At 45.4% G+C, this 15,426-nt stretch overlaps 2 protein-coding genes across 2 annotated transcripts; both read left to right on the top strand.

The window, feature by feature from the left end:
• Nucleotides 1–2,488: 2,488 nt before the first annotated feature.
• On the top strand, nt 2,489–8,466 carry LOC128713306 (uncharacterized). The gene is made up of 4 exons (XM_053808166.1): nt 2,489–2,597; nt 7,581–7,830; nt 7,951–8,084; nt 8,162–8,466. The coding sequence occupies exons 1-4, from the start codon at nt 2,489–2,491 to the stop codon at nt 8,464–8,466; spliced, it is 798 nt and encodes a 265-aa protein (XP_053664141.1).
• A 2,701-nt stretch (nt 8,467–11,167) lies between these two features.
• LOC128711621 (circadian clock-controlled protein daywake-like) lies at nt 11,168–14,443 on the top strand. The gene is made up of 4 exons (XM_053806503.1): nt 11,168–11,243; nt 13,611–13,848; nt 13,937–14,070; nt 14,142–14,443. The coding sequence occupies exons 1-4, from the start codon at nt 11,168–11,170 to the stop codon at nt 14,441–14,443; spliced, it is 750 nt and encodes a 249-aa protein (XP_053662478.1).
• The last annotated feature ends 983 nt before the right edge of the window (nt 14,444–15,426 follow it).

Below are 15,426 nucleotides of genomic sequence, written 5' to 3'. Positions count from 1 at the left end.
TTCGTTGAGAATAATGTCTCGATACTAGTAGAGTATTTTCTGTCTCTTTTATTTTCAATGAGGCACCGGCGCCCTGAATTTGTATATTTTTGTTAGAAGGAAAAAAAACGGTCACTATATAACAGAAAAACGTACGGTTGATGTTTCGTGTACTAATGTGTTACTAATGCATTCGGCGTTTTATTTCCGTACGTACTACCCACTACTATCTTACCCCGTCGTAATATGTTGTTCGTGGACTAGTTAGTTATAACAGGATAGCCTTGTAGCCGTGTGATTGGGCTAGTGACCTTATGTGGAGTTTTTTTGTCTATTCTTGCGCGCCTTATTCGGCGGATGCCATCTTTAAATCGGTCCATTCCTTGCTCTTGATTGTTTGTGCACAACAAAACTGAAACAAAACCGACAAATAGGAGATAAGGAAGTCGATTTTAAGGAATCCGCTGCCGCGTTACTTCCGGTACTCTTACACACACTTGTAGAGACAGATGAATGGCCAAGAGTTTATTATTTTTGTGCTAGTACGTAAGTCCGTAAGCAAACCAACTTAATGCGAGAGAAATGATTTTTCTCGTTTTTCTTTTTTCCGTTTTTTTTAAGTATAGGTGGTTCCATCGATGAGGGAGAAAACACACACATGCAATACAAAATACGCAATAGAGAAGGAGAAGAAGAAAACGGAGAATAAATTTTACATTTTCCTACAATCGAAGGTGCTTAGCTTACGGTCATACCGACCATCGGTCAGTGCTGCAACGAAGCAGTGTAACATCCGAATTCCCCGTATCCGTCATTATTTCTTTCCAGAACAATACTTGAACGTCATTTCGGTGCTATCTTGAGGCAATCAAAGGTGTTGGAGTTTGGAGTTGGTGGAAACAAACTGAAACAAACCATTTGCATTTGCGCTTGTATTTGGAGTTTATTTGAATTCCATCGCACTTAGCGCCAAAGAGAAGATCACGATTAATAATTACACGCGGCAGGAGACTATTACAGTCGAACTTCTAAGTCACAGACCTCGTCGGTTTTCTCGATATGCTTCTGAAGCGTCATGCTCGACATTGACATGACCCACACGAATGGCAGAAGCAGCTTACGGTTCATACTCATTCCCTTACTCACACATCTCGTGCAGAGAGTACGATTTCAAAACACATCTTCCAAACAATTGGCTGTTGCTTTCAAACTTAACAACTCCTCCTTTGCATACACTCACACGATCCGCTTCCGCTAGCCGGATGCTAGAAGTCCAAGTACGCATAATTATACACCATTCAGATGGGAGTGGGGAACAAACTCAACTGATCGAACGAGTGAGATTGTGCGTGATCCATCCGTGGCACGTGCTGGCAAACTTTAGATAGTGCCTTTTTGACGCATGATATACATATGCACCTACACACATCCCTCTGCTTGACTACAAGCTCCGGCAGTGTATATTTCATTAAACAACTGTCCATGCGCCTCCATCCCAAACTAATGAAGCAGGGTGTGCAACGGAGGCATTCGACAAACTATAATTCACTGCACAGTCGCCTTAGGGGCATAAAATATGCATTGTGTAGCTGTGAGCCGAATTCTTCCATGAGTGTTCTTAAAATCCGGCCAAATCGAGAAAAAAATGTAATAATAGCACTACACTATCCTATAGGATTAACGGCTTGGTTTAGGGTGGGAATCGGGTGCGCAAACAATGTAAAGAATGCAATTAAACATGACCTAATCGTTCACTAATGACTGACGCACTGTCGAAGGGTGTGATACGTGGAAAGGATCCGCAACCGGCCGTACTGTCGGCCATTTTTTCGAAGGACGACAGATGCTCCTTGACGCCCCCACACGCGCCTGTTCGTGTGTGGAACGATCTTCATGCCGTGGGAGAGTCCTTTAGCACGTTTGCTGATTTTTTTTCCCAAACCCCAAACCCCAACTTCTTCATTTTTCCTCACTAATGGAAGAAATCTTGAAATGGAATTATTACGTTGCACGCAACCATTTTGTGTGGTTGGGCTCCTCGGGCCTATTACCCGCGTACCCGCTCTTTCCCGTTTTCCGACCAATCATCACCTGGGCAACCATCGCGTCAGTTCAATATAGATAAATAGACTAGTGAACCGGTACGATGGCGTTAGTAGCTGATCAGAACTTCACCTGCGCGGTTCTAAGATCCGGTCTCCGTAGCCGCTCTGCTCTCTTTTTTTCCATCCGACTAGCGGCAGCCGCCTGCGACGCCAGTGTGCAAGTGTGTAGCAACTTCTTTCCGAAGAGCAAACTTAGTCTGCTTCGGCCCCTCTGTCGTCGGTCGGTCTCTGGCCGTCCTTGGTGGTTTGTGTGCACTTGCGAGCGTGTGTTTTACCCTTGTCAGGCCAAGTTCAAACCGGCTACTACGCCGGCACCGACTCGTCACCAAACGGCACCAGCTACTGTCGGGCGAATCTTACCGAGGTTTGGAGGTCCGGAGGCACCACATTCGGAAGGTATCGAAATGAGAGCGGCGTCAGCGCACAACAAGGCCATGGTGGATCGGCTGCTGACAGTGGTCTACATTCTGGTCACTGTCGGGGCCATGATCAGCCTGGTTGGTGCCGGTTTGCGTAAGTATTCGCTCTCTGCTCGGTTCTGGGCATCGACACCTTTAGTGCGCAGTGTAGTTGGTAATCGTAGGTTAAGGTGACAATTTTACTAACGTTTAATTTAACTCTCGTTAGCGCTTATTAGCTGGCGAAGAGCACTAATGTATTGATAAATGATCAAAGGTTAAATAGCCCGATTACGGCTTAGAATTACGTCACCCGCCAGCATGGTAATTGATTGAGATGTTCGATTTCTGACGCGTTTCTATCGTTAGTCTCGGATACCTAACTCCAACCAACCTTTGACCCAGTTCGACCGGTTTTGTTTGATGAAACAATTGGTGCTGATTATTGCATCGCTCATTTATCACTGAGTGTTAATTACAAAGCAAGTGACCGTAGTAAATAGCAAGGGGTGTCATTTTTCAGTGATCGATACATCCCTCGATTGCTGGTGTAAGGTAATCTTCAATGCGGTGATGAGGTTTAATTGAAAAAATCAAATTATCAAAAGTTTGAACCGGATTTTTTTTTCATATGATTTCTGAAACTCACGACACCATTTAGCAAATAAATTTAAAATGTGGCACATCTATTAATTTATATGGATCACTATAACTCCCGACAAGAATACTGAGTTTTTTGTCAAAAATGTCCCCGCTAGAGTTATCTCAAATCGTGCAGAATAGAATATTATGGCCTTGTTTTCGAAAATTCGCTCAATTCTCGGTGTTTGGATCCTGGTCACGGCACCAGGCCACACTTGCGGTTGTGTAAGTTTGCATATGCAGCAAGTTTGTAATCCACTTCTCGTTTTGTCAGTTTAATTGTGTAACAACATTCTCCACATACACATGACAGGCCTTCCGACCGTGCCCCATACATCCCCCCCGAACAGGGACAACTTAATGTCAGCTCAATTACATTCGCGATCCGTCACACAGATTAATGAGGATAATTTCTTATCCGCCAGATCAGAAAACTGATGCTCGCGCGCTAATCGTGTCTCCCCGCTTTCTTGCTGTGCCGAGTTGTGTGCTGCACTTCCTTCACTGGTACCCAGCAGGGTAATAAAAATGCTCAATTTGTGGTCGATCATGAGAGGTTTGGGGGGCGTTTGGATCATCAAGAACAGCAGCAAATAATAGCCGCTCGGGAGGCAGCGCGAATGCGTATTATCAGTGCGGGAGCGGACGGTAGCATCCATACAATGCTATGTTTAAAGTCTACCCACCTTAACAAGCCACCTGTGCCGGCAACGGCTTCCCAAGCATGATTTGGTGCACTCGTGATTATCGGTGAAGGCGCACACGTACTACACGGTAGAACATTTTTGCATTTACTAACCAAACATTAGCATTATTGCCCGCTGCATCATCATTGTTATTCGCGAGTCGTGAACCTACCGCAAACGCACGGGTGGCCGGAGGGTTTTTTTTCTCTATTGATTTAAATGATTTTGAAGGTGTGTGTGTGTGTGTGTTTTATTTTCTCAAAGAGTGAGAGTAAACGAACGAGGTTCTGATCGTGATCTTGACGCTGGTTTTTCACACGGTGGTTAGCCACTAATAGTGGTAGTTCCTGGTTCGATAAAAGGCTCTCCACCGCTAATTGGCACGTGAAATCGATCGATGTTTCGCTCCATATTGGATCGATGTAACGCTTGTTCCTAGAAGCATTTTAAAAAACACGATCGTTTTATTATATGTTTTAAGCTTCTGTTCGTTTTTTTTTCTCCTATCATTATTAAATATAAAGTTCTCGTTTATGCAGCAAACGCTTCCAACATGTTAGATAGAGGCGCGAAGCGTGATGTTTTGCAAGTGACCGATGGTATATGGACAAAAAAAAAGTGGAACGACATATACACACGTACATCCTTCTCATTCTCAGGAAGACACAAGTCAATGCCAACGGCTTCGTTGAAGCACGTCGACCCACCGCCTGTCGTAAGGAAAATGTGTGCCTCTAACAGCCAAACACCGAACAAAAAAAAAACCAGGGAATTATCTTTTTGTTTAGATGACTCTACCATTCCATCCTGCTAATGAAGCACACGCGTAAAAACTAGTCCACCGTATAATACACATGTGCGATAAATAAAGTACTTACGAATCACATCGCATCATCACGAGTGCGATAATAAAAAAAAGGCAGGTGGACAATAAAAGCAGCAACAGCACATGGTTAACATTAAAAAAAAAATCCCTCCACACATTTGCTGTGCCAACCTTTGGTAAGCCGATCGCATTTGTCAACCAACTTGTCCATCTGTCAATAGTGCGGAAACGGGTTTGATACAAGTGAAACTAGTTAAGTACAATCGAATCCCCTTCGGGAGGAGATAATCTGCAATGCGAAATTAGCCAGACGAGACCCGGGGACGGCTTTGTGCCGTGCCGTTTGGTTCGTCACCTGTCAACAGCGTGGGGAATTCTTACTGATTATGCTGTAAACTGGTTGTGATCTAGATGAATTCCTACCGATTGCATTCCGTTAAGAATTCCCCGTCCAGACTAAAGCGGGGGGAAAAGGCTAAGCGCAACAACAACAAAAAAACGAAGCAACGTTCGTTTGCTTCGGTGGCATTGAAGTCTTTCGTTTAATGCTGCTGCTTGTGTTCGCTTTCCGCTCTGCGTGCGAGAGTTTGAACCGAAAATCAGTCAAGTTCAAGGTGAATCAAGGTGATTTCCCGGCCTATCGGTATCCGAACACAAGCAGATTCCATTTCATCCATACACATATATCAAGCGTGTTGTTTCCTTTTTCCGCAACCATCGTGCATCGCATTGGATTAATTTTGCTTGGCAAGCAGAAAACAACACTGGCTTAACGATATGATTTTTCCTACCGGACAGTCCGGCTGGTTGTAGCTTCGGACCACACGATACGACGGGTTTGAAGTCGGTCGCTTTTACGTCAGCAGTGCTTAAGGTTCCTTAAGCTCTTGATTGATGCCCGGAAACTGCCTGCATCTGCTATCGTTACCACAATCGCACACGGATGAGCTTCTCCATTTATTAGCGCAATCAGGAAACGGCAAGATGAGAGCTTCCAGATTTAATGCGTACTTTTCTGGATGCAACAAACAGCAGCCCCTTAAACAGGGGTGTCAACAGCTCGTGCGGAGGTGTGATCTGTTTCCTTCTTGCACGGTTTCGCACACACGGATGTAGGCGTGAAGGCGCGACGTGTCTGGACAAAAGTAGAAAATTAAACAAAGCCCTTGTCTAAATATTGGCTCGCTCCGTAGAGAGAAAGACATTTCGCTGTACGTGCGATTGTTTTATCGTAATTTTCACTCCTCGTAAAACTGTCCCTTGACGCAATTGCTTTAGCTAATTGGTTCGTCAAACACTCAGGGAAGTCATAGAATTTCATTTCTCTCTCTATCTCTTTTGTTCTCTCTCTCTCTCTGGGGAAGTTCTTTCCAGCTTCTAAATTTAGCGTTCGCTTCATGGCGACTTGTAGTGTATCTTCACAACAGTACATAGCAGATAGCTTGTGGTTTTCGTAGAGCTACATCAGGTTTTACCAGGTTGATTACTACACAAGAAACTGAAGTTCAACAGTACTTTACACACTTTGTATTAAATTTATTGTCATGTACCAATGGAATTTCCAGTGATGTGAGTTGAAAACATCTGCCCGAAAGCCCTTTTTTTTGCCCCCCGCCAAACGGTTGAACGTTACGGAACCGGTTACTTAAGGTCGAGTCTTCCTGAAAGGATCACTTTCATTCAAACTCGCTAATTGCCATTCCAGAGCCAGCGGAACCAACACTGTTTATGTGCTCCAGCCACTCAAGCGCCAAGTGATAATGACCGTACGAAGATGAAACGGACATCTACCGTTTTTTTGGTTTTTGTTTCGTGTTATGTGTTAAGAATACTTTATTGTTGTTTCACACCACACCCACCCACTCCACTCTCCACTCTCGGCTGAGAGAACAAAATTCGCTTTCAAAACATTAGAACTTTGTGGCAAAGCACCCGAATTCTACCCACCCCGTCTGATGGGAGTTCGCTTTCGGGTGATTCACTGCGAATTACGACCGGTGACTGCGGGGATTGCGAACACAGCACCCGAGCCTTCTGGCGGTGGGAGGAGGAAGTACCCACCGTGGCCGGGTGGGGTGGAATTAAGTAAGCCTTCACAGAGTGCGTGTGTGCGGGGTTGGTGTGTGAGTCTATAAAATGATGAGAACGCGAGAACGATGCGCAACACTCGGTCGGAGTGCGCGTGACGGACAAGTTCTGGTGCGATCGACACCTCCCAGTGTGTGGGGCATTCGTTTTGCTGTCATATATTTGGGTTGCACAACCGAAGGATTAGGCGTATCCCCGTCCCAAGATGTATCCTGCGTGGAGTGATCGCATCGCCCAAACGGTGATCCTAGCCGCCGGGGTTGTTCTGCTGCTGGCGGTCAATTACAGTGGTGCCCTTTTCCGTACGTATCCTTACGTAGCACGTGCCGTAGAAGCTTGGCGGCCAATCGGGGAGGAATTTAACATGCGGAAATTTTGCGTTATATAACCCACGCCGTTGTGTGTTCGTGTGATAGCGAGGTGATGGCCATTGGAATCGTGCCCTTTGCATCAAAAGCGCCGCGGTGTTGTTAACCGTTGGCTGAACAATCGGAAATGTTTGGAGTGAATCGAAGTTGCACTATTGTGTTGCGGCTGGTTTACAAGTTCTCAGCCAGTTTGGAGGAACAATTGGCGGCCCACAGGCGTTGGAGGTGTAGTTGGAATATAGTGCAGCGCTACGAAGTGATGAAACCTTAACGAGATTAATCAATTTCTGTTGAACTTTTAAGAAAGGAGTGATAGTAGGAAGTGATGGATGAACGAGTCACTTAGATACTAATCATGCTAAGCTCAAAACTAGCGCCCGAAACTTGCAATGCGGATGCGATGCTATAAATATTCAACAGCACCATCCCCTCTCTTAATGTCGAACTGTTGGTGTCCTCCACTACATCGGTGTTTGCTACACTTTCAGCTTCCGTTCTCCGCGCCTGCCCCCGTAACTCCACCGACCTGAACCAATGCATTATCGACGTGGTGAACGAACTGCGGCCCCGGTTGGCGACGGGTGATTTCGGGGAAAACTTCACCATCACCTCCCTGGAACCGATCAAGATTGATCGTTTGAAGATAGAGCGGGGCGAGAACTTTAAGGCGAACTTCACCAACTTCCGCATCAGTGGTGTCACGCACGAGAAGACGGGATTCGTTGTGAAGAAGTTGAAGTGAGTAGAATTCCATAGAGAAGCCACTGTTGATTGTGAATTGGAAAGCGGGCGAAACATGCTCGACTTGTGAGCCCGCGATTTAATTCTAATCTCCCCGCTTATTTACTGTTTCTTCAGAACGGACATAGAAAATCGTCAGATTAACGTCACTCTGCTGCTACCGAAGCTGCAGGTCAACTCGAAGTACTCCCTCAAGATGAGCATTCTGGTGCTGCAAATCAATGGTGACGGTGATGTGCAGGTGAACTTGAGTAAGTAAACTTCCCATGCTGAACAGTTCCTTGTTTCCCGCCCAATAACTCACCATCATCACCCTCCCCCTCTGCAGCCGACACCAAGGTAAGCCTGAAGCTGACGTTCTACACGGAAACGGTCGACGGGGAGGAGTACTTCCGGTTCAATCCGATCAATCTGCGCGTCAAGTTCGGCAAGGCACGGTTCTATCTGAAGAATCTGTTCAACGGCGACCCAACGCTGGAGATGATCGGCAATCAGGCGATCAACGAAAACCCGGACGTGCTGCTGGACGAGGTGAAGGGCGGCATTGAGGAGAATCTGGCCAAACTGTTCACCAAGATTGCCAACGAGGTGGTGAAGGATGCACTGTTCGAGGAAGTGTTCCCCTGGAGCTAAGTGAACCGTTTTGCGGAACGTTTGTGATAGACGGAAGAGCAGGAAGAGCAAGCAAACAACCAAACGAGGGAACAAAACTAACGAATTGAAAAGATTTTTAGCATTGCGTGATGTAGTTTGTTTTTTGTTGGTTGAATGTTCCTTGAAATCTGTTCGCGGCATTAAATTTGAAGCGCTGAATTTGCAAGAGCTGTTGATACAATAAATGTGGAAACTGTGTTTTTTTTCGTAAAAAATGTTGATTTACCAGAATGTTGAATACATGGTTGAGAAAAGAAATGCATGAGTACATCAGTATTATTTAATAAATAACGAAATAAGGCATAGTAGTCACATTGCGTTTTACAAAACAAGATTTATTTTCGAGCTCCAAACCAGTCGTACAGATGGAAACTTTAAATTGTTTATTTTATATTAGTTAGAAATTTATTAGTTGAATTAATGCGTTATTGTATTGTTGGAACGTTAAACTGAAAAAGGAAATCAAACATTCGAAAGATACCGATCCATTGTGTTTTCGGTCCTGAATGTATGCAATGCGCATGCATGTAGAAGAGGTTTGGGTCTTTGCTAAGACACTATGGGCAGCAGATTTGAAAGGCCAAATTATTTGTTACCAATGTAATAAAAGCATGAAAAAGGACGAATAATTTAATTTTATATTATTGTTATTATTTTAATAATACCCTCTATATTATTATTATCTACTATATATTAATAATATTGTTATTATAATCTTCGTTTTTGTTCGAGTTTTCCTCACAATTTTTACCATTTTACCACCAAGAGAGTAGTATATAGTAAAAAAAGATTAAGTATACGCATATTGGATGAAAATATTAACAAGGATCATCAGACATTTCTACAATCTTCTTTAATATTTCATACGTTTATGCCGTTATAGTTTAACTATTGTGAGAAAATGGAACAGATTAATCGGGTATTTGTGTTAAACTCTATCAACAGATTGTCTATTGGTATTTGAAAAGACAAGAAAGATCTCATTCTACGGAGATTCCAACGAACGGAAAGACACGAAACTTTATTTCTTATGCTTTCAACATTTTAAGCCTTCTCGAATACAGAGCTATGGTACATAAAAATTGTTCTTAAATTCTTCTATGAGCTTACTAAAAAAAAAAGAAATTACTTACGCCTCCTTCGAAGCCCAACTTGTTTTGCGGTGTTTTGTTACTTGTCGAGTGACCTTGAAAATGGCAGATTGTTTACGCCAGAGAGGGCAGGGCTCCGTCAAGATCATATTCTCGGACTCGGTGAGCCTTTGAGTTGGTCCTTGTCGAATGGCATTAAACGGAAGGAAGGGATCACTTAGAAGCTTACTCAAATATTATTTTTTACAATCCCATCTTGATGTTTTTTATTTACTTGCTAATCTTTACCTTGTTCATTGTTTTGCTTGCGCGGTATATCCTAAAATCAATTTGTGACAATCACCCGTTCAACACACGTAGGACGATGTAAACACATGGGAAAAACCGTTATCGTGCTGTCTATTTGAAAGCATACAGCTCCATCTGGCTGGAGTACAGCACGACCTGCTAGCATTTCAACGTGGGGATTTATGTTGTAAAAATCCTGCAAAGTCGAATAAACCCCACTTACCCATGTATAAAGTCGTTCAATTGACGGTAAGAATTTGCCGTACTTCCAAGGTGATGCAATGTAATCGAATTCCTGCCCGGCATTGCTACTGTCCGGTCAAGCACACTATTGTTTGCATTTCAAATAACTTCTTCGCACCCAACACGCATCGGTGAATTTGTTTAATTCCAGCAGCCGCAGCTTTAAAATAAAACACCACAGCAAACAAGCCCACGAATTTACGGTGTTTAGTCGCCAAATCAGCATGGTCACGCTGCCAAAACAACACCTCGTATCGGAGATCGAGACGATGGCGTCATCGAATGTCGTCCCCAGGAGTTCTGTTCACCTTTTTACCATTTTACTTTTACCAACCACAGCTCATCCTGAAACCGATATTAATACACATCTAGAACGAATTGAAGATCACCTTTCTGGCCAAACACGTTTGGGGGAGATCGTTTTTATTTTCGTGCTGTTCTGTTTGTTTGTACTGTTGTTTGTATTTTTGTTTGCACATAGTTTTGCGCCCCGGAACTGGCCCCGTGCGCGAGGCTTAACCACTCGTTGACCTGGACCACAAGGAGGAAGGCAGCCCGGAACACGGGCAGGCTCACCCGGGGAAGGGACCGTCGTGTGTCTTCGTCGATCGTACGCATGTATGCGAGTGTTTTTGCGTACACGAGACGCGTCGCCTGGTGCACGAACGTCATCTATAAAAGGCAGCCACCAGCCGATCATCGGCTATAGTAGCGTTCGTTGTGCGTTCGATTTCGCAGCCACCAGACCCACTCTCTCGTTCTTCCGCAACCGGTGGAGTGTTGCTTATTCGCTACTGCCAACTAAACTGCCAGTGGCCCTGCAAGCCAGGAAAAGAAAAGTGAGAGTGTGGTTGCAGTGTCTTCAAGCGCTGCCGCGAGAAAAGAGGAATCGGAATCGAAAACCGTCCGGTGCAACGAAAGCTCGACCGCTTACGCGCAAGTTCACGGTCACGGTCAGCTTACCCCGCCAAGGAAGTTTCTGTGAAGTGTGCGTACGTACGCGTGTGTTTGAGCGCCTGTGGAAAGTGAAATTCATCGATCGAGGCGTGTTGGGAAGTATGCTGCAAACGACGAAAATGGTACGGATCGCCCTAACGGTGATCGTTTGCATCGCGGGAAGTTTCGCTGCTGTCCGTAAGTGTTATGCAATCCATTCTGTTACAGCAACGACGTAATCGGGCGCCACAATTAATGTGCCATTATCATTCGGAAGGCGACTCCCGGTGCGAAGACGAAGGGAAATCGGTCCAGTTTCTTTATCAATCATTTCCCACGATCTCTGTTTCCGCTTAATTCGGTGGTATTAGAGCGGAAATATTTCCCTCCCTTAATTTCCTTCGCCCCACATTTCCCGGTGGGTGTTGGGAGTGTGCAACTTCAATTCCTAACAAAAACCACTCATACACACACGCATATGGGAGGAACGAATTGAAATGGATGGCATAAGCGTCTGGAAGCAGCTGAGAAAGGAATGGGAATGCAGTATAATTTAGCGATCGCGAACGATACGATCGTGCCGGGGAGAATGACGATCGTATCGGTTTTGGTGAGAAAGGGTGCATGTGTTGGCAGTGTTTTTACATCATCTTTGCTAGATGATTAGTTGAGGTACGGTTCTAGTAGAAAATTGTAATAGCTTAATTGAAGATGGAACAATTTAAAAGATTTTCAAGGAAGGGTTCAGATAGACTTTCAAGATTAGTAAGATAGTGTTGTGTCATTTCGTTCGCTTAGAGGAAGCACTTCAAGCCTAACTCATGCTCAAAAAAGACGAAAAGAAAGGTTGAGTTAGCAGAGGGCAACCTTTTGGATCTGAGAGACAAATGAAGTCGAAAGAATTCCTCATCTCTTTCCAAACAGTCCAACCAGTCTAATTCGAATAGGACTTCTCGCAGAAGAGAATTAAGCATTAACGATGTGTAAGCACTCTTCTTATAGTTTATGCTGCTGATTGATGCTTTTTGGTGTACGTTATCGATCACTCCCTCGTTTTTTTCATGATAATGTGATGTTATTGTTATGCCAATAGAGCAAGATCATCTATCATTATCTCAGATAGCATGCATACAAGGAACAGTCTCTTTTCTTTACCAATTCCAAATGATGTTCTCCTGTTATCAGAAAGAATAAATTTGGCAGTGTAGAAATATTTTTATCTTTGCTGAGGGAGATTTCAATGAAGGGAATGAAACGAACGCCAGTTTAGAGTACATAAGAAAATTGAAGATAGTACCGAAATGCAAGATAGGACACAACAAGAAGAACGAGTAGATTGATTAGTGAAAAAATATTTAAAAATGTATTAAAAACCCCAAGATGCCATTGTACAACCAACCATTCAGTATGTTCAAACTAACAGTCAAATTGAAGTGCCACACATATTTACATGACGAGGCATTTTTTTGTTTCTCTCCTCCCAAACACTACGCACGTGAACATGAATGCGCAATCAAATTAATAATTCCAGAATGATATGGTTGCGCACTACCGTTAAAAAAAATCGAACTCCCCTTCGAGCCGTTGTTCACAAATCATAGCCTACTGCATTCCAGTATCCTTAAATGGGGACGGTGGGAATAGATCGACGGTTAAGTGGCTGCACGCGCATACCTTCCCGAAAACGTGACACTCGACCTCGGACCGCTGGCGGGAACCTGCATCGAACTGCTGGTTGACACTACGAATGCACTATAATCTCCCAACGGCAGGAGGTTAAAGGGTCGTGTTTAGTTTGTACGGAACTAGTTCGCGATAATCATACCCGGGTGTTCGGTAACGGCATCCCAACATCCCGCGGAGATCGAGCTCCGTATCCTCGTGCGATGTAAACAACCTGCAGCAGAACCGGTGGACCGTTATTAACCATCGCGTAACGTAATCGTCCACCAGCGAACTGATTGTGAGGACATGTGACTGACTGGCTACGACCAGTTTATTGCTCGGCGTAGTAAACGTCAGCTGATTAATTAACGTCACTCACTACGACACTAACGGAGCATGGGCAAAAGGGCGTCTAATTGTTGGCCGATTAACAGACTGTGCGTTCATTCCGGATAACAGGGGGGTCTCTTATCGGGAACTGGCCCGACGAAGGTTACCCACGAATAGACACAATTATATTTATCCATCCCCGTAACCTTGCCGGTGAGGCACGTGTGTCTACGATTGCGGTGTCTGTGAGTTGAGTTCCACTAAACACTACCCTTTTGCGAAGATGTTTCTGGTTCGGTGGTTGTTGATTTTCCAATCACGCACACACACGCTTATGTCACCAGCGCTCTTCAACAAACCGGGAGAACCTTCCGGCACTGTCGGCTGCTTAATATTCCCGCCAGGTGCACGCCACGATTGGACCCTCTTCGATCAAGACCTTAGAAGGACCGTCATTGATGCTTGACATTGATGATTGGACGTTTGAAGTTGTTAAAGCAGTAGCACCCGGTGCCCGTGCCTCCTTTCATCGCATTGCAACTAATGCCACACATCTTCGCTCCATTCTAGCGCCCTCCATTAAAGTGTGCTCGCGGAACGATCCCGACCTGAGCCGCTGTGTCACCGAGTCCGTGAACGATCTGCGGCCCCGGCTGGCGACGGGCAAAATTTCCGATGAGTTCCGAATTCCCCCACTGGAACCGCTCGCCCTGTCCACCGTCAACATGGACCGCGGGGCAGAGTTTAAGGCCACCTTCAGCGAGCTGCTCGTGTCCGGGCCGAGCAAGTTCAAGATCGACAACTTGAAGTAAGTGGAGTCAATTGGTCCGGTGGACATGCGATGGGATTGTTGCTTACATTTCGCCCGCATTGCTGCACTCTTCCCCATTTTGCAGGGTAAACATCGAAAAGCTGATCTTCGACTTCAACATCTTCCTGCCGAAGCTGTCCTTCAAGGGAAAGTATGATCTGAAGATCAAGCTGCTACTGCTGAACATTGCTGGCGTTGGTGATCTTACCGGAGTTATCGGTATGTTGCGGAGTCTTGGCACAATCTCCATGCCATTCCTGATGCACACATTCACACACCTCCCATTGCAGAAAATAACCACGCGCGGGTGAAGCTGATGTGCGAGAAGTACACCAAGGACGGCAGTGAGTATATGCGCGTGAAGAAGCTGCTGGTGCGCATCCAGATCGAGAAGGGCCGGTTCGACATGAAGGACCTCTTCCGGGGCGATCCCGTCCTCAGCCAGGCCGGCAACCAGTTCATCAACGAGAACTCGCGGCTCTTCCTGGACGAGCTGACACCCGGACTGGAGCGCAGCCTGTCGGAAACGTTCAAGTCGACGGCCAACGAGATCATGCAGCAGGCCACTTTTGATGACATCTTCCCGGCGTAAGCCCGGCTTTTGCTGACGGCCGTGAGTGAGTGAGTGATCTGTGATTTAGGGTGTGCACGGGTCGTTTCATCTGTCATCTCCAAGAGATGACAAACTGATGCGCGGTGCGCATTCGTTCGTGTAGCATTAGTGACGTACCTTCGTAGCTCTGTAGCCCAACATGTCCAGTACCTTGAGTGGTACCCCGGGAAAGGAGGGATTAAAATGGTTGTTTTTCAATAAACTTACTATCGTAGCAATACGCTTCGTCGAGCGCAGAACGGCTCGGAAGCGGAAGTAACTGTAGCCGGAGATCTGTGTCAACGTTTCTGCAATCAAGTCAACGTCCGAAAATATCTTTCCCGCCAGATGACAAGCAATCTTCTCATCATCATCCTCAGTAGGCTGGGATGGGTCGATTTTCTCATAAAACACTCACAACTTCCGCACAGCCCTGCTTTAGCCCCCGGGGTGCAATGACGTAGCAAAGTGCTTCAATTTATCAATGGCGCCATCTCCGAATAATCGAGATGGTAAGAATTTTCCAAGACGCAATACCACGATCGTACCGGGATGCTTCAAAGGGATGCTGTTCTCACAAGTTCCGAGACCACTTAGCGCCACCTGATCGCCGGTTGCTATTCATTATACTGAACAGATAGTTGTTGGGCAGCAAAAGGAAAGCAAAAAAACACAACAACCAATAACCTCATACTCACATCATAATAATGCTCAGCTATCCGCTTACATTATACGCGCTCGATTCGCTATGGATTGCGTTGTTGAGGCATGAGAATTTCTCACTCGTGCGGGGAGAGTGGTTTGTACGCGTAACGCGCCTACCCTTGCGAGCGAACGATCCAATTGGGTTCGAACATAAAGACGATATGAATCATGCGCAAAACCTGCGTCATTGGAGAGTGGAGCATTGTGCTGTGTCGGTTGGCCTTTGACAAACCGGTGGCCTGTCCACAGCTGTGGACATTTCTCTGCTGATCGGTTTC

This window comes from Anopheles marshallii, chromosome 3, assembly GCF_943734725.1.
Source record: "Anopheles marshallii chromosome 3, idAnoMarsDA_429_01, whole genome shotgun sequence".
Classification (NCBI taxonomy): domain Eukaryota; kingdom Metazoa; phylum Arthropoda; class Insecta; order Diptera; family Culicidae; genus Anopheles; species Anopheles marshallii.
This window is presented reverse-complemented; position numbering and strand designations above follow the sequence as displayed.

Excerpts from the sequence above, each read along its gene's own strand:
- LOC128713306 (XM_053808166.1), top strand. The coding sequence starts at position 2,489 with ATGAGAGCGGCGTCAGCGCACAACAAGGCCATGGTGGATCGGCTGCTG. Across the intron at positions 2,598-7,580 it reads CCTGGTTGGTGCCGGTTTGC|CTTCCGTTCTCCGCGCCTGC; the intron begins GTAAGTATTCGC and ends CTACACTTTCAG. Across the intron at positions 7,831-7,950 it reads TTCGTTGTGAAGAAGTTGAA|AACGGACATAGAAAATCGTC; the intron begins GTGAGTAGAATT and ends CTGTTTCTTCAG.
- LOC128711621 (XM_053806503.1), top strand. The coding sequence starts at position 11,168 with ATGCTGCAAACGACGAAAATGGTACGGATCGCCCTAACGGTGATCGTT. Across the intron at positions 11,244-13,610 it reads GGGAAGTTTCGCTGCTGTCC|CGCCCTCCATTAAAGTGTGC; the intron begins GTAAGTGTTATG and ends GCTCCATTCTAG. Across the intron at positions 13,849-13,936 it reads TTCAAGATCGACAACTTGAA|GGTAAACATCGAAAAGCTGA; the intron begins GTAAGTGGAGTC and ends CCCATTTTGCAG.